Source organism: Anabrus simplex, chromosome 1 (genome assembly GCF_040414725.1).
Source record: "Anabrus simplex isolate iqAnaSimp1 chromosome 1, ASM4041472v1, whole genome shotgun sequence".
In the NCBI taxonomy this organism is placed as follows: Eukaryota; Metazoa; Arthropoda; class Insecta; order Orthoptera; family Tettigoniidae; genus Anabrus; species Anabrus simplex.
Window position 1 is genome coordinate 1,018,710,664 of NC_090265.1, and position 27,447 is coordinate 1,018,738,110.

The window sequence follows — 27,447 nt, forward strand, 5'->3', positions numbered from 1 at the left end:
TCTTCTTGGGTTGACAGAGTTCTGGTTGAAAAATATGTTCTGGTTCGTGTTCTGCGTTTTGAAAGCAATGTTGACTTCGTGCTTTTTTAGGGGGTTGGCTATCTGGTGGATAACTGGATTAGTGTATGTGAAAGTTGCGTATTTGTGTTTATTGGGTTTTATTGGGGAAAGATTTGTTGTTAATTTTAGTTTTACTTTGTTGATGATCTTGTTGATCATGTTGGTGTTGAAGCCATTGAACTTGGCAATATCTGTTATGTAATCAAGTTCTTTTTTCAGATTGGTAGGTGAAAGGGGGATTTTTAAAGCTCTGTATATTAAACTGTAGTAAGGGGCTTGTTTATGGGAGTTTGGGTGTAAGGAATTATTGTTTATTGTTAGTGGGGTGAAGGAGGGTTTTCTGTGTATTTGAAACTCAAAAGCGTTGTCCATTCGTGTGATGTTGATGTCTAAAAAATTGATGGAGCCGTTGTCCTCATCTTCTTTTGTGAATTTTATGTTGTTGTCTAAAGTGTTTAGGAATGTGAGGATGTTGTCGCTGTTGTTGCACTGTTTATCGATGATTACTAATGTGTCGTCGACATAGCGGAGCCAAAGATGAATACCATCGATGGAGTTTATAATTTTATTGTGTTCTAAGTTGTCCATATAGATGTTCGCTAGAATGCCAGAAATAGGGTCTCCCATAGCTAAGCCATTTTGATGGTAAATCTTGTTGTTGAACGTGAAGTAATTATTGTTCAATACAAAGGTTAATATTTTAATGAACTCATCAATTTCTATTTTGCTTAGTCCACTGTGTTTGGAGAGGTTGTTTTTTATGATGTTGATGGTTTCGAGAACTGGGATGTTCGGATACATGTTAGTGATGTCAAAGGAACATAGAATGTGGTTTGGTTGCAGTGTAAATTTATTCAGGGTTTGACATAGGTCAATTGAGTTCTTAATGGGGTATTTGTTGTTGAATTTGTAGTGTTTTTTGAGAAAGTAGTGTAGAAATCTTGAAGTTTTGTATGTTGGACTGCCTCTACTGTTGATAATTGGTCGGATGGGGATGTCTTTTTTGTGGGTTTTGGGTAAGGACTTGGCTGTGGGTAAAGTTGGATTCATGTTGACTAGTTTAAAGATTTCATGGTCATTTAAGAGGAAAGTTGAATTTTTGAGAAGGGTTTTTAAGTTGCGTTGTACTTTTGGTATAGGATCCTTGTTGATGGTGGTGTAGGTTGTGTCGGAAAAGAATTCTTCAGTTTTTTTGATGTAGTCCTGTTTGTTCATGAGTACAGTTGTGTTACCTTTGTCGGCTTTTGTTACTATAACGTTATTGGTGTTTATTTTGGTCTTTAAGGCATGGATTTGTTTTGAGAGGGTACTGTTTTTGTTGGTTTTTAACTCATTAACTAGGGAGGGCAGTTTCTTTTTTATTTCGTGTCTGATGTCATTTTGTTTCTCTGTGGTGATCTGTTTACTAATGTTGGATTCTACTTCTGCAATAGTGGTGGTTAGGTCATCGATAGTATTGGGGTTAGGCCAATTGTGTTTAAGGCCTCTGTTTAGGAGGTTCATTTCTATGTCAGAGAAGGTGGTGTCAGACAAATTGATGGTAGTAGGGGTGTTGTTTGAAATAATGGATGTAGTATCATTGTTCTTATTGTGGTTTGATGTGCTTGGTTTGGTTCCCTTCAGATGGGCTAGTTTGAGGTTTAATGTGTCTTGTTTCTTTTCTAGTACGTTGGTTAATTTATTGTCAGTATGTCTTAGGAAAGATTGCCATTCAAGAGGGGATAGGTGTTGTGCAAGGGTTAAATGTGTTCGATAAAGTTGTAAAACACCCAACACAAGCAAATAACATTCATCACATTAACTAAAGGCATCAATATTATCCGCGTAACTTTCGGTTCCTTATCCCCCCCCCCTTTTATAAACCAACACTACATCAACCTGCACTCCCAATACACAACTAGCTCGCCCCTCCACTCTACCTTCCTCTATTCTGACAGCTCACCTTTGCGCATGACTCCGCCCATGCCCCTCCCCCCCAAAGCTATCCACTCCTCCCGCCGCCATTGCTAACCGCATGTGCGTATTACCGACTGAGCCTCCTTCTTAGTCCACCATTACTCATCAACAATCACCTCTCAGCGACACATCAGGTACGTAACATAACATTCACTCTTCATTACTTACCATAAACCTTTCTTACACACCAACTAATACTATTAACGTCTCAATTACAGATAACTTCCACTTCTTAAAATACAACTTTCAACAACTCGCCGGAACCCAGTGCACATCGGCACAAATATGGCGGGCCACTACGGCTCCTCTTCGCAGTCAGAATAAGAAGATGCCACACCTCAGCTTTAACGCTCTGACTCTGCAGTTGCCGTATACTTTCTAATCTCTCCACAGCAGTCCACAACACAAGCAACTCTATTCTATCTCACCAGACCAGTAAAGACCAACAACTTCATCCCGTAGTCCGCCTTATTTTATTCCACGGAACAATATCATTTTGTCTCACCGGCATTTCACACCGATGTCTCTACATCACAATCGATGCTACAGAAGTCAACTAAAAGAATAAGCAGATGTTTCAACCCACAACATTTTCCTAATTAGCAATTACCCACTTTAACTGTCACCATTGTTGTCGTTCAAACGCACGGATTACCCATGAATCTCCAGCCACACTGACCAGTCTCCGTCCCGATCTCGGCGCTTCAACTGGAAAACTTTCAGCTTGATGCCTATAAAACCTCATTTGGCTATAAAAATTTCCCCTACCCCCGGTGATTTTTAACTAAAATAATCTGCTCTACATATTTCTGAAATGTCAATGCTAATTCTTTCTTCCAACCTCTAAAACATCAGGACGCACTTGGTACTAAAATTTTTTATCCTTGCGCACCAGCTGCTCTTGTGTTAATATGTATATAATTGTAAATTCTCAACTTTCAATTAGATAATGTAATTACTATATAGTTACCAATCATTAACATTAGTTTTTATTACAAACATTTACGCTGAATGATAAATGTAAATATTTTTTAAAAAACTTTATCTCAACTGTTCAACCTTTGACATCAATTTTTGGTTACTAACATTGATGCCAAACACTCCACCTTTTCGCCCTTAATTGTTTTATTGTAAATATTTTTTAAACTTTTTATTTTCATATGATTGCGTCAACTGTTTCTCCAGAGCACCACTGCAGAACTCTACTTTGTTATTTTTAGGCATTGGTGCTGACTTTTCATCTAAACCTACATGTTCAACCATCACTTTTGTGCAAAAAAATTTTTTTCCCATACTTAATCTTTATATGTTGTTAATAATATGTAATAATTTGTACATGTCTACTACTAACCAGTTACCTGATTTTTTACCTTGAGGTGATATTTTGACTGATGATGCCCTCAATGAAGGGCGAAACATGTCTCAAGTGGAATCTACAATAAATTCCTAATTTATAAAACTTATATGTATTGAATAGGTGAAAAAAACAAACCTTTTAACATCCTACATTCAGGATTTTGTTAGCGAGACCAGAACAGATGTTACACCTTACATTAAAAAAGAAAGCCACGTGAGGTCTTGGGATTGCCTATTACTGTTTAGGTCCTAATGTAAGACTGGGAATTTTACGTTTTTGTGTTAAAATACCGAAAACAGCAGTCGTTTTATTTGCGCACGTTTCATTTAAATTGTTTGTATCATTTCCAACTCGTACTGACATGTGCAGCGAGCGCGCTTTCCAGATGATCACAAGGTCATGAATAACCGTAATTTCTGAAGTTTTGATGCTATTTCTTTTATCTTTCCAATTTGATTGGATTAGTGACAGGCAGAATTGAATATAATGCATTCGAGAACTTTTGAGAATCGATACTTACATTTGAAACCATGTTTTCGAGTTCAACATAACCTTTAAAAGTCGATGTAGGCCTAATGTACGCGGCGGCGGTACAGGTACAAGATTTCCAAAAACTGCCTGCGAACAGTATACCGGAGACCAAATTACAATGAAAGATTAAGAAAAGAAGGGATTTCGCCATCATTTTGGGCGCTTTTGTATCTAATGTGCTTTATTTTATTAGATGAGAGAATTAAAAACTACTTGTGGTCGATTGTCGTTTGGCTTGGCGTTATTAGATTTTTCGAAGAGTTTGGCTAATCGAAGTTGCTGAACTGAAAGAAGTTTTCATGGGAAACTGATGAAGATTCCCCTGTAAAATTGAATATAAATTATCAAGATTTTGAACTCGCGTACTGGTAATTAATGCGGTTTCGTGATCTAACATGCTTGCCTCTTATCCAGAGGGCCCGGGTTTGATTCCGACCACGTCAGGCAGTTTTGCCTGGATATGTCTGATTCCAGGTCCACTCATCCTACGTGATTACCTTTAATTGAGGAGCTATCTAATGGTGAGATGGCGACCCGGATCTAGAGAGCCAGGAATATCGGCCGAGAGGATTCGTCACACTGACCATGCATCACCTCATAATCTGCAGGCCTTCGGGCTGAGCAGCGGTCGGTTGGCAGGCAAAGTCCCATTGGGCCTATAATTTGGTTTGGTTTAGGAGATTTGTAGGATTATAATTATACATATTTCATTTTTGTGGTGTTTAGCCAAATTGTTGATGGTTTTCATTCATTCCCGGATTTTCCGTTTTCCCATGTTGTAAGTTTTATTTTCATGGTCCCTTGAAAAACGGAGAACCGAGGTACCACTGTAATTCAAATGTGTCACTTCACTTCTTAAATATTTCACACTTATTGTAAATTATACTAGATAATTATGTCTAGCTTAATTAAGAACCAATATCTAGCGAACTTAGCTCATCATTCAGCAAGTACGGCGACTTCTGTAGCTCTCCACTTCACATCTCTGGTCCTCGGCTGGCTGCGGTCTATGGAATGGCTGGAGTCTTTCCCCTCATCAGGTCTGGTCTTCTGGCTGGTTCATATTGATCTCCAGGTCGGTCCACCTCGAAATTAGCAAGACATCTTCTTCATTCTTGAGCTAGTGATGAAATCCAATAATTCCAACGAGTAATTGTTCATTTTTAAGGCTTCTTAAAATAATAATCTCTTGTCAATATCCTTATGTCCTTCTTATTAATCCGATCAATCGAGTATCTATCACTTGGTCCATTGTCTTCAATCTTATCATTTTTAAAGAATCTATAATTTTTGTGTGATAATTCTATTCTCGAAGGCTTAATTATTCCTTAATTTCTCTTCTCAGAAGATGATCTCTGAATATTCTCTTCTTCTCTGAGCTCTGTTTTTTATGAGCTTCGACGTGTCGTTTTACTTCTTATTGGTCCAACTAGTGAACGTATTCGAATCAAATTTTCTTATTTCACGCCGCGATTCCACTCTTCAATGTTGAATAACAAGTATTACGCCGCATTTTCTCATTTAACTCGGGTAATATCTCCGTACTTTTGACTATCATAGCAATTAGTCTCCTTTTCCGTCGCAGCTGAATTGATGTACGTCTGTTCTCTATCTCTTCAATTTGGTAAGTGTAATAATAATGATAATATCTTATATTTTACTTGTTTTTTCGAAACAATTAATTTGATACTGTTCTGTTCTCTCCTCACAGCCTTTCAAAATTGTATGCTCCAACTTGGTCATGGCCTCCTATAAACTTCTAACTTAAGATTCTTTTCATACAATTCCGGCCTGTGTGGTCCATACCTCTACTTGACGCCATTTTGAAACAAGTCAGAAAATGCAACGGGCACACTAGGCAGAGAAAGAAAATATCGTGACATCATCGGAAATTGGCCAGCACACAGGAAAACAAATAAAAATGGAGAGTGACTAGTTGCCCTGTGTAGAAACCATAATTTAATCTCAAAATCATGTTTTAAGAGAGAACCTCAAAAACTCAAAACATGGAAACACCCTGACTACATTAAAGGAGAATGGCAACTGGATCACATCTGCATGGATAAATACCACCACAAAGAGATCTATAATGTCAAAGTCCTCCAAGGAATAGACACAGGTTCAGATCACTACGTAGTTAAAATAAATAAAAATTAAGCTCACTCCCGAGAGTAGACTACAAAAGCAAGCCCCTAAAACTAAAAGAAAAATAGATCCTACCCAGCTAATCAACAATGAAAATTACCAAAAGCAACTGAAAAAAATAAAAAATCACAGATAAACTTGAAGACTTAGTACACAACCTTAAACAAATTGCAGAAGACCTGGCTCTAATTAAACCACGTAAAAAACACCAGTGGTGGAACAGTGAATGTGATGAAACAGTGGAGAAAAGACATCGGGCATGGCTGTTACATTAGTCCCAAAAATCAGAAATATCCTATCAAAATCTAGTAAAACAGAGAAAAGAAACTACCCAAATCTTAAGAATAAAAAGACAGCATCATAAGGACACATTGCAATTAATTGAAGAAGAATTCAATAAAACTCAACCAAGTGACTACTACAAAAACTTAAGAAAACAGCTCCAAAAATATGAACCCCCGACCGTACTGATGAAGGATGAAAATGGTAAGCTGGCTCATAACAATAAAGACAGTGCAGAAATTCTGGCTAAGTATTTCAAGAAGCTTCTAAATTGTGAGGAAACTACAGAACTCCTTCATTTGGACACCAACACCCCAATAAAAACACCACCAGAAAACATCAATCCCCCCACAATAAAGGAAGTCTACCAAGCACTAAATAAATTAAAAAACTACAAAGCACCAGGAGAAGATGAGACCGTTGCAGAAATCTGGAAATATGCAGGAAGATCAGCAAAAGTTGCCCTCCATCAACAACTTGTCTTTATCTGGATTAAAGAAGAACTGACAGAATACTGGACAACAGCCCTCATTCACCCACTGCACAAGAAAGGAGACAAAACTGACCCTAATAACTACAGGGGAATCTCACTCCTAGATATAACATACAAAATATTTTCAATAATCATCTTTAATAGGATAAGTTTACAACGTGAGAAAGAACTAGGAGAATATCAAGGAGGTTTCAGACCCTGGAGTTGCTGTCCTGATCAGATAACGAGTCTTAAGTTGATTTTAGTCTGTAAAATGGATAATACAAATCGAATTAAGGTTGAAAAATGGTGAATAAACAGGAACAATATTTAGATTAAGTTATGAAGAACGAAAATTAACTTATGTTACGTGGCCCGCTTATATCACCCGTGTTCTCTGACTACGGAGTCCAGCTCTCGACTGACTTGCTCCCGCAGTCGAGATACAAGACGTGTTGCTGCAAGGAAGTGGAGTGGGGAAATGGGGCGGGGCTTGTGGGAGAATAGACTTTCCTTTTCCTGATGCACTTGTTTATATGTACAGCATCTGAAAAGTTCCAAAGTTTCCTACTTTCATCAGAAAGGCTAGGAATAGACCATATAACCTTCCCTTCTTTCTCATTTATTCCCAAACATTTCCACGCCTATTTATTAGACTGCATTCCGTCAGAAGTGAAATCAGTAATTCTGGCGTCGCTCGTGTTGTAAAAGGTAAGGTAAGGGTGTATTCTGCCCGAAGGCAGGTCTGAACCTCCGCAGAAGTGTGTCTGAGCTGGAGTTTACGTACAGTAGGGTGGCCAGTTCCGTTCCGCTCCTCCATTCCTTTACCCCCCACCAACAACGCGTGGCAACCCATCCATTTCTTGACCACGCTCATTGTTGCTTAACTTCGGAGATCTCACGGGATCCAGTGTGTCAACCCAGCTACGGCCGTTGGCTCAGTTGTAAAACCACCTGGATTAAAATTAGTGACAAAATATCACCGAGTGTGGAATATGCAATAGAAGCCCAAAAAAGAACACCAACATGTGATTTGAGGGTTTATTTTTCCCATGTTCTCCTAAATTCATGAATCCATCAACTTGCAATGCATTGGTATTAAACTGAAATTATTTTTCTTTTTTAGTTTTACCTTGTGAAGTATGAGAATTCCCGTGCGACTGCTTTTTCTCTTCTCATTGCGGAAATAGTTCTCAAAGCACTAATGGCATGGGTGTTCACCCGATAGAGGCACTAAAGACTTTTAACAAATTTTCACAGATGAGCCTTTGAAGGAAGGGGAAGTATTTCATGCCTTAAACAGTGGCTGTAACCCTTAAGGTGATTTAATTTTAAATACCAGAGTATTTAAGAGGAATTCATTATCATCTTGCATCCCTTTCTTATTTCTTGGATGACTTTTTTTAGCATGGTATCAAGAATCACCTTTTGCTTTCTGTTTAGTGTCAGCTCACTTAAATAATTGGATTATATTGACTTGGAATCTCTTAGTTGTTTTCTAGCAACAAAATCTTAGCATTAGCTGCTTTCAGTTTATTGCAGATAGTCATTAAGTTACGTTCCTGTCTCTTTAGTTTTTTGTAAGTGAACTTATTGTCTTTTTAGTTGCATCTGTACTGACTTAATTTCTTTCAGCACTCAGAACAAGCATCAAAATTTAATTTTCAGCGAGTCCTGCATAATTTATTTTCTGGAATTCTTCTCTTTTCTTGTAGGTTTTTTTTAAGCAGGGTGATTTTCATTTCTTTAATTGTTTCATGAGGTGGCAAATTGGGGAATAGATGAGGGTCAGCAACAGTTTTCAGTTTATATCTATCTCTAGGAATTTCTCGATCTTTGCTTTGTCTGATGAGTCTGATATAACTATAAGTTCATCAGAAAAATGTGAATCACACACATAAGACTTATCAGAAAGATTTTTGTCTTTTCTGGGAATTACCTTTTCCCATTTTGAAAATGATTCATCTTTAGATGGCTTGAAGAAATGTTTACATATAGAAGTTTTGTAACCATACTTAAAGCATGGAATGAAGTTTCTTCATCCTCGGTATATTTGTATCACATTTGATTTATATGTTTTATAAGCTCAGCACTATGTTATACTAACTAAATGAATAATTCACAGTCCTCACCAAATCACACACTCCTCACTTTCACACTTATACTTACAGTAATAACACACAATTTTTAGGTTACTGCATTCGTAGAACAACTCTACTGAACATGAATATATTACAACTACAAATACCAACCTTCAAATAGCAAAGGTACCGGGCGAGTTGGCCGTGCACGTAGAGGCGCGCGTCTGTGAGCTTGCATCCGGGAGATAGAAGATTCGAATCCCACTATCGGCAGCCCTGAAAATGGTTTTCCGTGGTTTCCCATTTTCACACCAGGCAAATGCTGGGGCTGTACCTTAATTAAGGCCACGGCCGATTCCTTCCAACTCCTAGGCCTTTCCTATCCCATCGTCGCCATAAGACCTATCTGTGTCGGTGCGACTTAAAGCCCCTAGCAAAAAAAAAAAAAAAATAGCAAAGGTGTTGCCTCTAGTGCACGAGTCAGCACAGTCCCTATGTTTGCTAATAGTAAACAACTTAACAACTCATACTTTCTCTTTTACTTGCTATGACTTAATGTTATATTGTCTTTCCTGACAATGCATTGTGCTTATCGTTTATGTCTGTTCCTAACTTTCAATGTTTTTATTTTCTATTGCATATACCAGTAATGTGAATGCAGTTTATTATAACACAAATAAGTTGTTTTCTATTGTAAAATTTTGAAATTTCTTCAGATGTCAAGCAATGGAGCGGCTAGTGCAACTTATTATTCAGGAAGAAGATATGAACAGTGAAGTTACTGCTGTTTTGGGATCTTGTCTTTGCACTGTGCTCAAGGAACAGTTAGAGGAGAAGGTCTTTCCTGAGGAAGTAAACGATGAGTAAGTACATGTTGATATTAAAATAGAAAATATTGTGGTAGGTTATTAGGATCCTTAAAATTGAAAAATTACTACACAGAGAGGAAGCATGATTTACTAAATTCACTAAAGTTCAATGAGCTACTATTTACAGGTAATCACAAGTTCACTCGCATTTGAGTTTTCCACTTGACACAGTTTTTCTCTGCTCACACACACGCCTGCATACACTCACTCGGCCAATCTCACCACACAGCAGCGTGCTGAACCCGTATTCTCCTCACGGCTTTTTGCAGTGCAGTGATGTTTTGGAAAAGTTCACAGTAGCAGTCCTTGTTCAGTCTTCATAGCTATCTCATGGACTTGCTGCCAATGAATGACACCTCTTGCACTCACAACTATATCATACTGTTTGCTTTTCATCGTGATCGACGCACTCACAACTGCCTCACTCTAGACTAACTCCAGACTGACTGACCTTGTGCTCCCACAGTTGCACTCTCACAGTATATAAGCAAGTAGGAAATTCTGGTAGCTTCTACACCAAGTGCATACCTGCCAACTTTCACGGTTTATCCATAAAATTTACAAAAATTGCAGCATTTTGCGGTTTTACGGATGGACGGTGTCATTTTACGACTTTGCGGACAAAAGTTTTAAACGTTAACATTTGATAATCGCTCCCAGTTCCGTGCAGTTGATTGTTTGCTTGGGTCAAAGCCAAGTCCACAATTATCGATAACTCATTTTTTTATATGATTGGTACTCTTAACCATGTGATATTTGTGTCATCATTATAATTTAATTTAAAGCCGGGATAACAGTTCTTCCATGTGAACCTTAGGTATCAGCAGGCTCTGCTTCGCAAATTCTTTGTTCCGCTCCGTTCGCTTTTTGTGATTTAATCCATATTCTTTGACCACGTGAGTGGTGTTCTTTGTTCACGAAGTTGGTGTTCCTTGAATGTTTTGGCCTTCTAAGGTTCTGACATTTTTTAATGAAGTGTTCTAATTTTTGTGTTATAACTTCATGCTTCACAGTTTCCTGTATTTCTTGGACTAATTACATTCATTCCATGTTTTTTTTTTTTTTTTACCATGTGCATATTCTTTATTCACAAGGTTGGCATCATGTTCATTTAATGGTGTAAATTTTTGTATGTATGCTTTGACATATTTTAATGAAGTGTTTGCCTTGAGTGGTTATATTATCATTTTATGTGACATTCAGTGATCCAGGTTCCTTTTGATGTTTCAGTAGATATTGAGACATTTGTTCTTGGACATTTTCATACACTATATTCTTATTTTAGGATTCATGATTAAATCCAACAAGAAACAGTACTTTCAGACATTTAGGACTGATTGTATAAACATCACTGACTGGAGATCAGTTTTAATCTAAGTTCAGAAAATGATCTGAGATCAGACTGTTGTCATGTTGTATAACACTGATCTAAGATCAACTAATCAAAGTTCAATTTTGATCCCAGTTCATATGTGAGCGCTTGGCAACAGCGCAGAAACAGGTGAGTGTCGCGAGTCGCGTTGAACAGTGTGAATCTGTTTTCATTTGTATTCTATGTGCCGAGCAAAAGAAAGGAAGGAAGAAAAAAATGACTGAAGTATTTGTACTGAACAAGTAAGTAGAGAAATAATACATTAATCTTGTATTATGTAAGTTAAATTTGTCGACAAGCAGTAGGCCTACACTTCTTTTACTTCTTCTATTTTAGGCTTCTGCTTCCATATCAGCTGATCTGCACAACTCAACCTCGAAAACAGCTGATGTGCTCATGAAGTCATGGTTGCCTAGCACAAAATGAAAATGCAGACCTTAAAACTTGATAATGAAATTTAAATATTGGAAATTCTAATGAAAAGGAGAAAGTTAGGCCTGGACAATAAGGAAAATTGGTTTTAATTGCATAGTATAGTGGCATTATTAGATGCATATAGTTGTCAAGTACATTATGTTTTTGGCAATTTTTGTTGCAGATAAACTGTTTGTATAATTTAGTTCGAACCACTTTTCGTAATAGCCAACTGTATATTTTTTGTAAATATTGTTACCTAAATATATTATTAATAATTGCTGTCCTTATAGCAGTGTTTTCTCTTCCTTGAACGTCATTTGCAGCAGGTACTGGAATTTCTTCAAATGCTCTTCTTACAGCGAACGCAGCCTCATCTCTATCAGGGACCTCATCTACAGCATTTACAGCAATATTGTGCAAGACTATGATTACCGGAACACGAGCTAACTTCACTCGTAGCCCCATACTGAGACAAGGGAGCCATCTTTTCACAACCCCAAACGTTATTTCTATTGCTGACCTGGTTGCTTTATGGGCTTGATTTTAAGGCTCACTCTGCAGCTGTTTCGGCATGAAGTACTGGAGTCGGCGAGTAACAACAACACTGATAGCCATTGTCTCCCAGGAGTATGCCTTCTGGAATGTCACCTGTTTTGAACTGAGCATGCACTCGTGAATTAATGAAAATATTGCTATCGTGAGCAGATCTTGGCCATCTTGCTACGATATTTAGGGACCTGAGCCTAGCATCACAAATAACTTGAACATTTAACGAAAACCACCCATAACAATTCCTGTAAACTTCTGCGTTGTACATCGATAAAATCACGCATCATTTCCCTCGCGTCAATTTGTTCGGAAGGCATTTTGATAAACTCGTGTTTCAGTGTAGCAATAAGATTACATACGCAATGAATGGCTCTGCAGACTGTCGCTGCATCTACATGCAGTAAATCACCAACGACTGACCTGAAAACTTCCCGTGGCAAAGAATCTCAAAGTTAGTAACAACATGTGCATTGGAGACAAAGGTTTGTTTCTCTTTGTAGGTTTAACTAGAATATCACGCAACCTGAGTTCTACCTGTTCCACGGTACCTTTTCCCAAGTGATACCTCAGTTTAAACTTCTTATCGCTCAATTCTCCCATTGGATTTCCTCTTTCACAGAACACATGGGAGCCCAAAGAAATTAATCTATTTCATCATCAGAATATATACCCGAGAAATCAGAGTAATCAGACATCTGTAAAATACGAACGAGATACGATAATAACGTAAGCAATTTATCGAGGTTATGTTAAAGAATTATTACATTACACTGCAGTAAGAAGCATAATATTGCCTATATACAGACAGCAAGTATAGCTAACAATGTATGAGCTTAGACTTTAGTGTATTTTCTTACCATTTATCATAACAACACAGGGAATATTATGTTCACAATAAGCTGTTCTTGTATCTCGAATAGAAAACAACTCCTTGAACTGAGATAAGAGTTTGATCAGAGAAACTTCTCCAGTCAAAGTTGATCTTAGTTAAGTGCAAATTGATCTCAGATTAACGTTTATACAATACAAATGTCAGAGTTTTGCGTGAACCGAAATCAATTTCGTCTCTGATCTAAGATCAAAGGGTTTACACAATCGGCCCTTAAAGAATCATATTCTGTTCATTTTCTGTACATACTGAAATCAAGAAAAGGAGGAAAAATTTACCTTTTGCCTGGTATGTGGGTGCGATATTAATATTGCACATACTGGGCAACTTGGCCGTGCGGTTAAGAGCTCGCAGCTGTGAGCTTGCATCCGGGAGATAGTGGGTTTGAATCCCACTGTCGGCAGCCCTGAAGATGGTTTTCCGTGGTTTCCCATTTTCACACCAGGCAAATGCTGGGGCTGTACCTTAATTAAGGCCACGGTCGCTTCCTTCCAACTCCTAGGCCTTTCCTATCCCATCGTCGCCATAAGACCTATCTGTGTAGGTGCGACGTAAAGCCACTAGCAAAAAAAAAAAAGTTGCACATGGTGAAAGAAACTATTTAAGTAACCATGTGAAGTGCGGTAAACACATAAGTTATGTTAAATCGAAGGAAGATAACAAGAAAATCAACACCTTTTTTTGTGCCAAGTCTGGAAACGTTGACAGTGCTGTGAGCTTGCATCTGGGAGATAGTGGGTTCGAACCCCACTGTTGGCAGCCCTGAAGATAGTTTCCTGTGGTTTCCCATTTTCACACCAAGCAAATAATCAGATTCCATCTTCTTCATCACAAGCCTTAACAGTTCGCCAGCACTGTTGTTTTGCTCACTGCTAGTCCTGGCCATGCTGTTGGCTGCACCACAGCTATTATCTCTCGCTAGCATTATTGCTAGCTGCCCTGCTGTCAGCTAGTGATGGGCAACCCTCTCGCTCGAGACTCTCGAGATTGACGTCACCGATCTTGAGACTCTCGCGAGAATCTCGAGACCGATCCTCCTGTAGTGCAAGCTATGCGACGTACCAGTAACTACGACTGTAAACTTGATAGTATATCATTGGCAGTTATTGCGTGAAATAACGTTCTCATATGAAAACGTCTGAACCAATAAATTTTGTCAAAAGCCCGGAAAAGTACTGCATGTTTAACTATGAACCCCTTAATACCATTAAAGAAAGTGAAAACCAAAATGTCAGTATCTTAAACTATACACGACTTATTTGGGTGGACATCTTAGCTGAATAACCCTGCACAATTTGTGAATAACTGTAGATAGGATGCGCACCTACTTGGATACCAGAGGCGTGCATTATTAGAACTTGAGACTGGGAAAGATGTGCTTTGCTACATAGGCAACCATCATTACACAAGAGTGTAACGTGTAGTCTAAAATACCCGAGTTTGCTCCAATTCTTTCGACACGGGTGATGGGCAGCGCTCTCGAGACCGATTCTCGTGCACTGCGAGCTGTGCGACGTCCCAGAAACTATGAACGTAAGCTTCATAGTATATCATCAGCAGTTCTCATATGGAAACGTGTATGACAATAAATTTTACCAAAAGCCCAGCAAAGCACTGCATGTTGAACTATGTGCTCCTTAATATTATTAACGAACGTGAAAACAGAATGTCCGTATCCTAAACTGTTCAAGAGTTATTTCAGGTGGACTTCTTAGCTGAATAACCCATATAATTTGTTAATAACTGTAGATAGCATGTACATCTACCTGGATACCCCTCAATCGTTGTCGTCAGGGTAGATTCTTGTGATGCAGACCGGGCTGGAGGTGTTTTGTGACGATACCTCATCATTGATATTATGCGTTTTTAAGTGTCGAATCATCCCAGAAGTATTTCTGCCGACGTATTTTACTTCTTTTGAATAAACAACACAGCGGGCTATGCTATGTGACATCTCTTCAAATAACCGACATCCACGACTTACGTTGCACTTCGGACATCGTCTTCAAGTTGTCGCGTACAGCTAGACACAATTTCACATTGCACCGTCATATATCGAAGTACCTAATTATGACATGAATACTCTATAACATTGTAAGGAATTATTTCCTTTGTCGCCAAAATATCGGTAAACACAAGAAGTGGTCATATGTTATTGAATATGGGGTCTGATAACGATGTACACCTACCTGTCGAAAGAACTGGAGCAAATTGAATCATTTTAGATTACACATTCCATTCATGCATAATGGTGGTTGCATACGCAGCAAGGCGCATCTTGCCTCGTCTTGAGTTCAAACAATGCAGCCTCTAGTATCCAGGTACGTGAACCTACAGTAGCCGTCAGGTTCTGTACTTAAACCACTCATTCGTGTACCTACCAGTGCATACAATGCCAGAATACGTATCCTTTATAATTATGTTATGCTGCGTCAAAGTAGACCTCGGTAGAAATGAACGCCCTAGTCGCTTGTTGACACATATTTACGAAATTGAGAAAACTCGTGGTTGGCTATTCGCATACTCGGCACAAACAACATTCAGCTCTGACTACCTGTAGGCCTACGACATGCTGCTCGCCGCACAATGCGGGGACAACGCTCTCGAGATTTCTCGAAATTTCTTGCGAGAAATAGTGCCTGCGCTAGTCTCGAGAAATCTCGAGACCTCATCTCAGACTGCCCATCACTACTGTCAGCCTTCATTGCCACAATGCTCCCTTCTGAAAGCTGCTTGTCCAGAGTAGCCCCACAATAAGGCACAAGTCAGTCTAGTAGAACCACCATCATTATATCTCTTGGAGGCTGCTGAATCCTGTATATTACACTGTTAAACCAGGTGATAATGGTGTCAGGACATTCCATGGCAACTTTGTCTGTGACCATACATGTCGGTATAGCCACACTCAGTCACCATTCTGGAATCTTGCCAAATTTGCCTGCAGGTCATATCAAACCTTAATCTGTTACAGGCGCGCGGCTGTGAGCTTGCATCCGGGAGATAGTAGGTTCGAATCCCACTATCGGCAGCCCTGAAGATGGTTTTCCGTGGTTTCCCATTTTCACACCAGGCAAATGCTGGGGCTGTACCTTAATTAAGGCCACGGCCGCTTCCTTCCAACTCCTAGGCCTTTCCTATCCCATCGTCGCCATAAGACCTATCTGTGTCGGTGCGACGTAAAGCCCCTAGCAAAAAAAAAAAAAAAAAATCTGTTACTGGCTAGCTTTATTCTTCACCAAATGTACTTGTGGATATCGTTAAGCTGTTCCATAAGCTCCTGTGCATAGTTTGTCGCCAGTTGTTCTTGCTCGGGGTCTGTCCTGGACATTAAGTTACATGACACACGTACAGTATTTCTCTCCCGAAGACTCTGTTGGCAGGGGCCACTCTAGTCCTCTCATGACCGGGCTGGGTACCTCAGACGGTAGTGTTGGCATTCTGAGCTCAAGTTGGCAGGTTCAGTACCCGTTCAGTTCGTTGGTATTTGAAGGTTCTTAAATATGTCAGCCTCATGTCAGTAGATTAACTGGCACGTTAAAGAACTCCTGTGGGGCAAAATTTCAGCACTCCAGCATCTTTGAAAACAGTGGAAGCAGTTAGTAACGTTATTACTATCCATTTTGTGAGTGTATACACAGTAAGTCATCAGGAAGAAGAGCATCCTCTCATCCCAATCCCTCTGATGTGCCGACACCAACTTCCTGAGATGTTCCTCAACACTCTTCACAAAACACGTTACCATGCCATCCGACTGCGGGTGGAGGTATCATTCAGGTCTTGTGTACACTGAGATGCTCCAAAACTTCTTTCTTCAGCGTCGATTTGAAATTCGAGCTCTGGTTGCTGTGAGCTCTCCTGGGACACAAAAGCAAGAGAAGTTGTTCTTCAACAGGGCGTTGGCTACTGTTCATGCTTCTTGATTGGGGATTGCATAGACCTCAGGCCACTTGTGAAATAGTCGAAGGCTAAACCCTATCTCAGATTACCTGGAAGACAACATAAACACTAAAAACATGGGAAATGTGTTGGAACAGCCTCCCTCTCATTAAAGTATTACAAATACCAGTATTTTGCATGTATTACATAATGCCATTTCTGCAGAAATGGTATATGAATGTTATCTCATTCTGTTTAGTTTCACTTTTTCACCTCAAAAAGCTTTTTTTCAATTCTTAATTGAAACTCTTTTCTTAAAGTACCTTTTGACAGGGCGAAGGGAAGTACCAACTATTGAACAGCCATTTTAACTTACAGTGTAGGCTCACTTCGATAACATATATCAAATGTGGGAAAGAGCTCTCGATGTATTGCTGTATGACTGGGTTGTTTTCTTTATGTCGCACCGACACAGACAGGTCTTATATCGACAATGGGATAGGAAAGGGCTGTGACTGAGAAGGAAGCGGCCTTGGCCTTAATTAAGGTACAGCCCTAGCATTTGCCTGGTGTGAAAATGGGAAACCACAGAAAACCATTTTCATGGCTGCCGACAGTGGGGTTCGAACCCACTATCTCCCGGATGAAGGCTCACAGTTGCGTGCCCCTAACCGCACGGCCAGCTCGCCTGTATATGACTGTTTTTGTCGTGATAGCAAAGTTCCTTATTATTGCAATTTTCTTTCTTGTTAATATTTAGTTAAATAGCACTGTTACTTAAGTTGGTAGTCAGTCTTTATTTTGGTGTTGAGGATATGGTTGTAAGTGCAACTCTTCATAGGCTTAAATTTTACAGGTTTATATGGTACAGTCATCAACCACTGCAAAACTGATATTTACTACACTCGCTGCTTGCACTCAACTTTCTTTCAAGGTTTATTCAATCTTATTATCATACAAAACATGTTCATTTCCACACACGTTAGACGATGACATGTGAATGTTTAAGCCTACAACTACTGTCATCACTTTACATCCTCTGCTGTGAACGTTGCTTATACTACACAACCTCAATTTTTATTCACTATTCGTCCAATCTATTATCACACAAGATATATATACAAATATTAAAGAATCCTTTAGGATTTGATAATTACTTATATCATCTATGAGAAAGAATTTTTGGAAGAAGAGTTGCTGTTTTTCGACTGTAACTCCACGAAAGACATGTCATGAGGAAATGAATAGAGACATATTTGAAGAATGCTTTGATAATATTCTTTCCTGCCATGAACCCAATACACTTGACCATTCGGTTGGAATTGAGAAACTGCTGAACCAATCGTTGGGAAAGGGGAATATAATTAAAGTACTTAGACGGGAAGGGAATCCCTTACAAGCTGAACAAAGTCAAGTTAGAACTTCCGTAATGCCATCCTACAGGTGTTAAGGAAACAAGCGGCACATACCGGGTAGATGATATTATATTGTAATTAGGAAGGCAAGTTTTAAGATTACTGCCTGTTTATGGAGTTAAATAAAGGGCTGTGTGGTGCCTGACAACAAAACATTCACCCTTGCAAAAGTAAGAAAACTGTTGCTTAAATGGATTGAACTAGTGACTCCTCGGCATTGAGAAATGTGTATGAAACACGTTGAAACAGAAGAAAATTTAAATGTGTGGCATAGACCGGTAGTAAATCGTGTAGTTAAAAATTCTTAGCAAGAATTGACATAAATTTGTCCACCTATTCAATACACCCATATATACACCACTTACATTAAATGGCTTGTACAAACATGTCATCTAAGTTCAACCTATGTTGAGATCATCTTCAGCTTGTGATACAGGAGATAAGACATACGCATAAAAAGCAGTACGTATTCGTACATTTTAATAAAACTAATGAGAAAGAAAGAATTTTCCAATAGACAGTAAAAGCTTAATTTTACAAGGAAGAAGATTAAAAATATTTAACATAGTATTGTAATCTTGCTATTAATATTGGTGATGATTTGACTAAAAATAACAGTCCAAAGTTGAAAAAAAAAAAAAAAAGTGCTTGGCTGGAGGAATATCATTGGTATCAGTAGACCATTTACGATAGAAATGTCTGATGTGATCAATCGTCAATGTCGGAACAGTGTGTGAAATTTTATTTCCATTTTTCTTCAATGAGAATGAAAAATGTTGAGCAGGTATCTGAACGGAAAACAAAAAAAAAGTTTGAGAATGAGAAAACTTGAAGAAAAGGAGTGAATAAATAAAATGCTATAACACACACACACTCGCTCTCTCCTCCAGCCCCAGTGGGCTAGTTGTTCAGGTCAGGTTGGTGTTGACCTTAGCACTGACTGAGGATTGCTTGGAGATAATGTTCACAAAAGGAAGCAACGGATGAGGGAAAGGGGGGATGAGTTGAAGGATGATAAGCCGCACATGTATTGCGTGTTGCGGCAGACTTGTTTGCTTGCTGATTGAGATTGTTCAATTCACTCATCCCAGGGTATAATAAGACTGTCAAGAAAGTTAAAGTTCTCAGGGGAAGCATTTTTTCTTTTTAAAGAATACAAAATCACTGATTCACCAGATTCACCTGTCTTTTGTAGTAGACTTTGTTAGTGGTTAAGCGAGGTAAAGACATTACCTTCTGCATGTCGAATAATATCACGCTGGGTCTATCCTCAGATTTGCTGTTCAACTCATCATTCTTCATAGCATCTCTTGCACCTTCTGCGTTATGGTGATGAAGTTCTAGCTTTGCCTCCAACTGTGTCACATCATCAGGAAGATTACTGGCTTCAGCTGACTGAATTCTCACAGAATCACATGTATGGCATGTGTCCTTTGTTGGGGATGGAAGCTTATATTGAAGTGATGCCTGGAGACTCTCATACAGCGACTGAGAAGGCATCTTCTGGACACAACCTTATTGTATAAATTTCTCAACAAATAGCCTGTACATTAAACTCAAATTTAGATTAGTATTCAAGTACTTTTTATTTGAATTTTTCATGGTGTAATGGGTATAAACTGCAGGGATGCTTTCATTGTGTTCTCTAATAAGGTCTACAGTACTGGAGGAACTTTTATTATGTGGTTCATACACCCCTCGTTGGTTTTTTATTGTACCTGTCCTAGACTTCAGCAGTGCCCTATGAATTTTAGCTCTGTTTACTTGCAATATCTTCATAAACATGTCTGTGCATACCTTGAGTGTCCCCATCTGTAGATGAACGTATGAAGTATTTTCGGCTGAGATTTCTTTAAGAAATGCCTATGCTTTTCACTCACCTGTGGCTGACACCTTGGCATATTATAGAGCCAATAATCAGTGCTGTTTGTGTAGCTGTAACTTCCAAAAAATAATAAAAAATATATATAATTAATGAACGGTGAGTGAAATAAGTATAAATACCAAGACAATGGGCGCCACCTGTAAAACAATTACAGGAATATATAACTATGTAGAGCAATGAGTAACTCCCTCTCCCAAGGCGACGGTCATCAGGCTGACGAAGCTTCAGACTTACTTTATAACCTTACCTGTTTACCCCTGAAATTAGATTTGGGTAGCAAGCCAGGTTCATCCATACTCTACTGATAAAAGATTCACTGCAAGTTTCCTTCCATGACTTTACTCCCAAAATAAATAAAAATATATAAATTACCTCAATAATCATCACTTGATGAGAATTTGACGAGACCAACTCGTGTTTGCCGCTTACAAGGTCTAATTACAAACATCTACAAACCACCAACATGAAGAAACAAACATCACTTTACGAGACCAACTCGTGTTTGCTGTTTATAAGGCAAATTACAAACTACTAAAAAACACCAATTTAAAAAATCACGTAATGAGACCAACTCATGTTTGCCGCTTATAAAGGCAAATTACAAACATCTTCAAACCACCATAAAATTATTTTCACTATTTACATTTATCATACCTTCAGGTAAGAGTCACACTGCACTCTACTGTTGCAGATCAAAATCGTATTCTGGTAAAGAAAAGTACGACGACTTTCTCTACATATGGATGCAATCTTCTTTGCGAAGAGCATCCCTAACCTTATTTACACACTTCATCGATGTCTTGAGTCCTTCCCGACTGCCGCACAGGTTGGTGTAACGCCTCAGGTTTCTGCAACTGAAACCGGATACTCGGCCGACGATTTCACACATCCACTACCAAATCTCGATTCTGTACGCATCACCACATCCACTGTACATAATCTCGTAGAAGAATTGTAGTCCAACTATACAGAGTTGAAGTTACAAATAAACACTTAAGTAGCATCTTTGACCTAACAGCCACCAGAAACTCATTAGCATCAGCGACATATAGCGTGCTCACTCCGAAAACGATACTCGAGAACAATACAACATTGCCTAGGACTATGCGCAAAGTAGCTCCCACGCGCCGGTCCGAGTGAGAAATGCACAGAATCAGAGACAGAAACACAATCCGAATCAGAGTCAGAAACAGCATTAGAATGACTTGCTGCACACGTGTACCTGCTTATATGGGCTTGCTACACGTGGTTATATCGTCCTGGAAAGTTTACTGGTAGCAACGCTCTCACAGGCACTTCTTGACACGTCACTCAGTCAACCCAACCTCGCTTAAAAACAAAGTCCTCGTATTGGCTATCGTGCGTCTGATGTGACATCGAACGTCCACTCACGTACATCCACATTGATCCACTCCAATTCTTCAGCCTATACTACCTGCCGTACCCTGTGTTTCCAAGCCACCTTGTTGCAACACACTCAACAGACTTCAACCATCCTTCCCGATATAGTCACAGTTTTCCCGGTTGCACAATCCTTACGGCTAGGCCATATTTACAGACTCTTACCCAAACGGAAATTTATACAAAATATAATGATGCACATATGCAATATTCCCTAACTACACATTCTTCTTATAATATTACGTTTTTACGTTCTCAATAAACAAAATTACATGATTTTAACATTACAAACTATATACGAAAATTTCCTAACCTAAAAATTCGGGGATCGTACATACGTACGATTACATAGCCAAAGAATCACAGTTGTAAAACTGGCCTGAACATGTTCTATCATCTCTCAGCACTTTTATATGACACTTCTACAAAAAGTTTTGCTCATAATCTGTTAAGTGTTTTTCAGGAAGTAGCCTTCCTTTCACAGTTGTGTATGCCTTTCCTCTGGTTCTGTTGACCTTCCTGCTGTTTTTTTCTTCCCTTTTTAGGGTCCCCTTCCTTCATTTTAATGGGACTGAATGTGGTTCTCCATTCTATTCTCCCTTTTGTCCTTCATTTTCTGTTTGATTTTCCTTTTTTCTGCTGGTTAATTTCCTTTTCTGATTTGTTCTACATTGTTGTTCTGCATCCGTATTTGACTCTGAAAAAGTTATAGAAAAACATCTCTAAGTGATACAATTTTGCATTGGAGATATTTGCTACAGCTCCAAATAAAACATCACAGAGACTATTAGAAACATATGCCAAAGTGAACCAACTCCAAAGACGGTACCACTACAACCTCTATTCGTGAACTCCCGCAAATAATGAAACTAAACTATTTATTCTTCAGATACGATGAATCGAGTATGGTAACACTGGCTTTCAGTACAACAGAGTAGCTATGACACTCGAGTATAAACGCGTGAAAAGCATGGTCCATTTTGGCAGAAGAATAACTGTTCTTACTAACCTCAAAATAAACTAAACATATTTATTGTAAAATATATTGCAAAACTTGCTTCCACTTGTAGATACTTCCCATTCCTCAGGGTCAAACAGGTCTGAGGCTCCAGAACTGAAGTCTCTCTGGATATCTGCGTTATTTCTGCGATGTTCCTGGATGAAATTAAATGCGTAGCTCGTGGACCATATCCACCCGAAGCCATCTTCTTTTGGTGTTTGGTTCACTCTCGCAGAATGAAATCGGTATAACCAACCTTATGCCGCAACAACTTTGTGGTGTCACTTCCTCCTGGTTCATGGTAACTTTAGACCACTTTGGCACAGGAAAGATATTATCTCTATTCATTTTATACCAGTTTACGAAAATATCCTATTTTGGCGCTTGGATGATTTGCAGCATGTGACCATCCAAATGTTCTTTATAGTGGAATAGAAAATTCTTCCCAGTCCGTCCAGTGTACATTACATTAACTTATAGACTCTTGATTGCATTTGTTAGATTTATTAAGAATATTCATGTTATAAATTAGTTTGGAGGTGGTTGAGGGATGAAAACAAATTTGATTGTTGCCACCAGAAGAAACACGTTTCTTATTACATATTGGTCACCATGTACCAAAAAAAGGGATGACAATTTGTACACCTAAAGAAAGTAAAGAGCAATTAAATATCGATATGTATGTCTTATCTCCTGTATTATAACCTGAAGATGACCTTAACATAGGTCAAAACAAGTCCTTTAGACATCATATTTGTAAGGCCATTAAATTAAGTGATGTATTGAATAAGTGGACAAGCCCGCCTGGTGGCCATGATCGTTAAGGCGCTGAAGTCTAAAACGGTCTAACACCGAGGTTAGCCGGTTCGAGTCCCGTTGGTCGAAAAAATTTTCACCATCAGAATGTTGGCCGGCAGGGTAGGGGAGGTGGTGGTATACAATTTCTAATCACTAGATTGCGTGCCAAAAGCCTGGATTAAATTCCAAACCTCTCCGCAGTGCTCATATGGAGTGAGGGCATATGACGCTGTTGATGGTGATTCGTCCGTCGGATGGGGACGTTAAGCCTTGAGCAGACCCCTTGGTGCTATTCGACAGGAGTAGGCTATGTGCCGGCACCGGGTTTCACCCTCTCCCTACTATCATATATCACGTCATTCATTTCATCTCTCATTAACTCCTCTGATGAGGTTGACGTCAGGAAGGGCATCTGGTCATAAAAAAAAAAACCGCCACGACAAATTCATCTCACCTCATACCCGACCCCGTAGGGAAACGGGACAAGGGCTGGACAAACAAACAAACATTGAATAAGTGGACAAATTTCTCCTTAAGTATTCAGTCCATGGATTGGTCTGTGGCAGTTCTCGAGTTTGCTCTATTCATAGCTTTCCTCTTCATCTCTTCCTAGCTTCTGCATCCTACAGCAGACATGATTTGCTGTACGTTTTGTAGGCGTGGTCTTCCTAGACATATTTTGCCTTCAACCATTCCCACCAGTATTGTTTTCAACAGGCTATCATGTCTCAAAATATGTCCTATCAGTCTAGTCCTCCTCTTTATACTTTTCCATACCGGGCGACTTGGCCATGCCATTAAGGGCGCACAGCTGTGAGCTTGCGTCTGAGAAATAGTGGGTTTGAACCCCACTGTGGGCAGCCCTGAAGATGTTTTTCCGTTGTTTCCTATTTTCACACCAGGCAAATGCTGAGGCTGTACCTTTTAAGGCCACGGCCAATTCCTATCCTATAGTTACTATAAGACCTATCTGTGTCAGTGCGACGTAAAACAGATTCGAAGAAAAAACTTTTCCATAAGGTATAATTTTCCTCCACCTTCTTAAACACTTCAGCATTCGTTATTTTTTCTGTCCAGCTAATCTTCAGCATTCTTCTATAACACCATTGTTCAAAAGAATTTAACCTCCTTTTTTTTTTCTTCTTTTCCAATGGTCCACATTTTGCTACCATAAAGGGCAATGCTCCAAACATAAGCTTTCAATAATCTTTTTCTTGTTTTAAGATTAATGGAATTTTGTAGTGAATAAACATTTCTTTTTGTGAAATGCTAATTGGCTTGTAAAATTCTACTTTTGATTTCCTTCTTGCATCTTCCATCTTTGAAAATTTTGCTTCAGAGATATTTAAATTCTTTAACATTTTCCAGTGTGTTGTCGCCCACCAATATTTTCATAGTTCAGTCTGTTTTTTTATCGCAACCACAACTTTCGTCTTTGTCTTATTTATTGTCATGTTATATTCATTACCTATGATTTCCTCCATTTTTATTATTATTTGTTTGAGATGTTGTTCACTGTCTACAACTATGGCAATGCCATCTGCAAATCTAATCATATTTTTTGTTCACCCTGTGTACTTATTCCTATATTCAAATCCTCTTGAACCTTATTCATTGCATCATGGATGTAGGCATTAAAAAGCATGGGAGTCAAAGCACAACCTTGTCTAACTCCTTTCCTTATTTTTGCTTCCTCTTGTTCATTTCCAATTTTAATTAGTGCAATTTCATTTTTGTGCAAGTTCCAAATTATTCTTCTATCTTGATACGGGACTCCTATGTTTTTTAAGAATTTCAAACAGTTTTATCCAGTGTACAGTATTAAAAGCCTTTTCAATGTCCTTAAAGCATAAATAAGTTCTTTTGTCTTTTTCTAATCTTTTTTCAGGTATAAGTCTCAATGCCAGTATAGCTTCTCTTTTACCCTTACTTTTAACAAACCCAAACTGGTCTTCAATCAGATATTCTTCAATTTGCTTTTCAGTTTGTCTTAATATTATGTTGATGAGTCCGCCTCTGTGGTGTAGTGATTAGTGTGATTAGCTGCCACTCCCAGAGGCCCGGGTTTGATTCCCGGCTCTGCCATGAAATTTGAAAAGTGGTACAAGGGCTGGAATGGGGTCCACTCAGCCTCGGGAGGTCAGTTGAGTAGAGGTGGGTTCGATTCCCACCTCAGCCATCCTGGAAGTGGTTTTCCGTGGTTTCTCACTTCTCCAGGCAAATGCCAGGATGGTACCTAACTTAAGCCCACGGCCGCTTCCTTCCCTCTTCCTTGTCTATCCCTTCCAATCTCCCCCCCCCGCAAGGCCCCTGCTCAGCATAGCAGGTGAGGCCGCCAGGGCGAGGTACTGGTCACCCTCCCCAGTTGTATCCCCGGCCCAGAGTCTGATTCTCCAGGACACTGCCGTGGGGCGGTAGATGTGGGATCCCTCACTGAGTCTGAGGGGAAAAAGCGGCCCTGGAGGGTAAACAGATAAAGAAGAAGAAGATTATTTTGATGACAATTTTTGATGCAAAATTACTAAACTGATGGTGCAATATTGTTCACATTGTTTTACTGCCATTTTCTTTTGTATAGGGATCATGACACTTTTTTCGAGGTCAGCAGGTAGTTTTCCTTCCATGTAGATGTTTTGTATAAGTTTAAGCAATCCCTCCTTCATACGAGGTCCGCTTTTGTTTAGGAGTTCAGCTTATTGTCATTCAGTTTTCGTAGAGCTAATTCAAATTCTTCTCTCAGTACATTGAAGCCTAAATTATCTTCTGTTACTTCATCTTCTTCCTCAAGAACATTTTCTTGTAGATTTACATCCTCGCTCAGGGTTTCAATGTAATTTTTCCACCTTTTTGCAATCTCGCTATTATCATCGAGAATTACTCCCTCTGCATTACTTATGGCATTACTTTTGTTACACCTCTTTCCAAGGAAAATCTTTAACATCTGATACGCAGAATCTACATGTCCTTTAATAGTTTTTTCTTCTATCATTGAGCATATACCCTCGTAATAATTTTCTCTTGTTATTCTTGCTTTCCTGTTTATAGCATTCTGCACTCTTCTATATTCTTTTTTTTTTTTGTCTTCCGATTTTGTTGAGCTCTTGAGTAACAGTCTTTTATCTATCATATCTTTAGTGATTCATTCCTTCCTAGGTTGTCTTTCTGTTTTCCCCAAAATTTCATTAGTTGCCTCCATCAGATCTTTTTTAATTTGAGTCCATGAATCTTATATAGTATTCTCTATTTCTGCTTTAGTTATCTCATCAGTTTTCTGCTGGTATGCCTCAGCAATATTCTCATCTTTCAATTTACTAATTTGCCAAGATTTGGTATTTCTTTTCTGTATTCTTTTAAATTTCAGCCTGCTCTTCATCATAACGAGATTATTATATGTTTGCACATCAGCACCCGGATAGCTTCTGTCTTTTACTTGATTCATAAATCTCTTATTAACTATTACAGTATATAATCAATTTTATATCTATTGATATCACCTGGTGCTTTCCAAGTGTACCTTCTTCTTTTATGGTGTTTAAACCATGTATTGGTGATTACAAGTTCATTTTTAGCACAAAATTCTAATAGTCTTTCATCTCTGACATTCCTCGTCCCCAGTCCATATTTTCCTCCTGTTATCTGCCACTCCTTCTCTGACTACAGCATTCATGTCTCCTGGTATGATAAGGTTTTCCTCACCTTTTACTCTACTAATAGCTAATAGCCCATTTCTTTATTTAGGACTATTCCTTTATATATATATGTACACAGTAGACACAGCTTATTATGATCAATCTGGGACACAGATAATTTGATAACATTTACCGATAGAAAACAGTAGCTGAAAAATAAAAATTGATAGTTAGCCTACTGTATGTATTCATATCCTACATGCACAACAATGAAACAGATACCAGTACACAGCACTCCAATACAGTTAACTGTTTTCAGCTATGTAAAGTAGTCTCTAATTGTTGTTTGCTTCTGGTTGTCTCTCAAAAGTCCATTAATGAATCTTTCGTATTCATAATGTTTTTGGAAGTCCACTGCCCTACACTGAACACCTTGTCGCAAGATATCTAGCGCCTGTCGCAT

At 38.8% G+C, this 27,447-nt stretch overlaps 1 protein-coding gene across 3 annotated transcripts in view; it reads left to right on the forward strand.

Annotated features, from left to right (window-relative positions):
• Window positions 1–27,447, forward strand: part of IntS3 (integrator complex subunit 3) — a 330,648-nt gene that overhangs the window by 199,996 nt on the left and 103,205 nt on the right. For all 3 annotated transcript variants that reach the window (XM_067136962.2, XM_067136964.2, XM_067136963.2), the window contains one exon: window positions 9,601–9,747. In XM_067136962.2, the coding sequence (XP_066993063.2) occupies window positions 9,601–9,747 (147 nt within the window). The remainder of the gene's footprint in view (window positions 1–9,600; window positions 9,748–27,447) is intronic.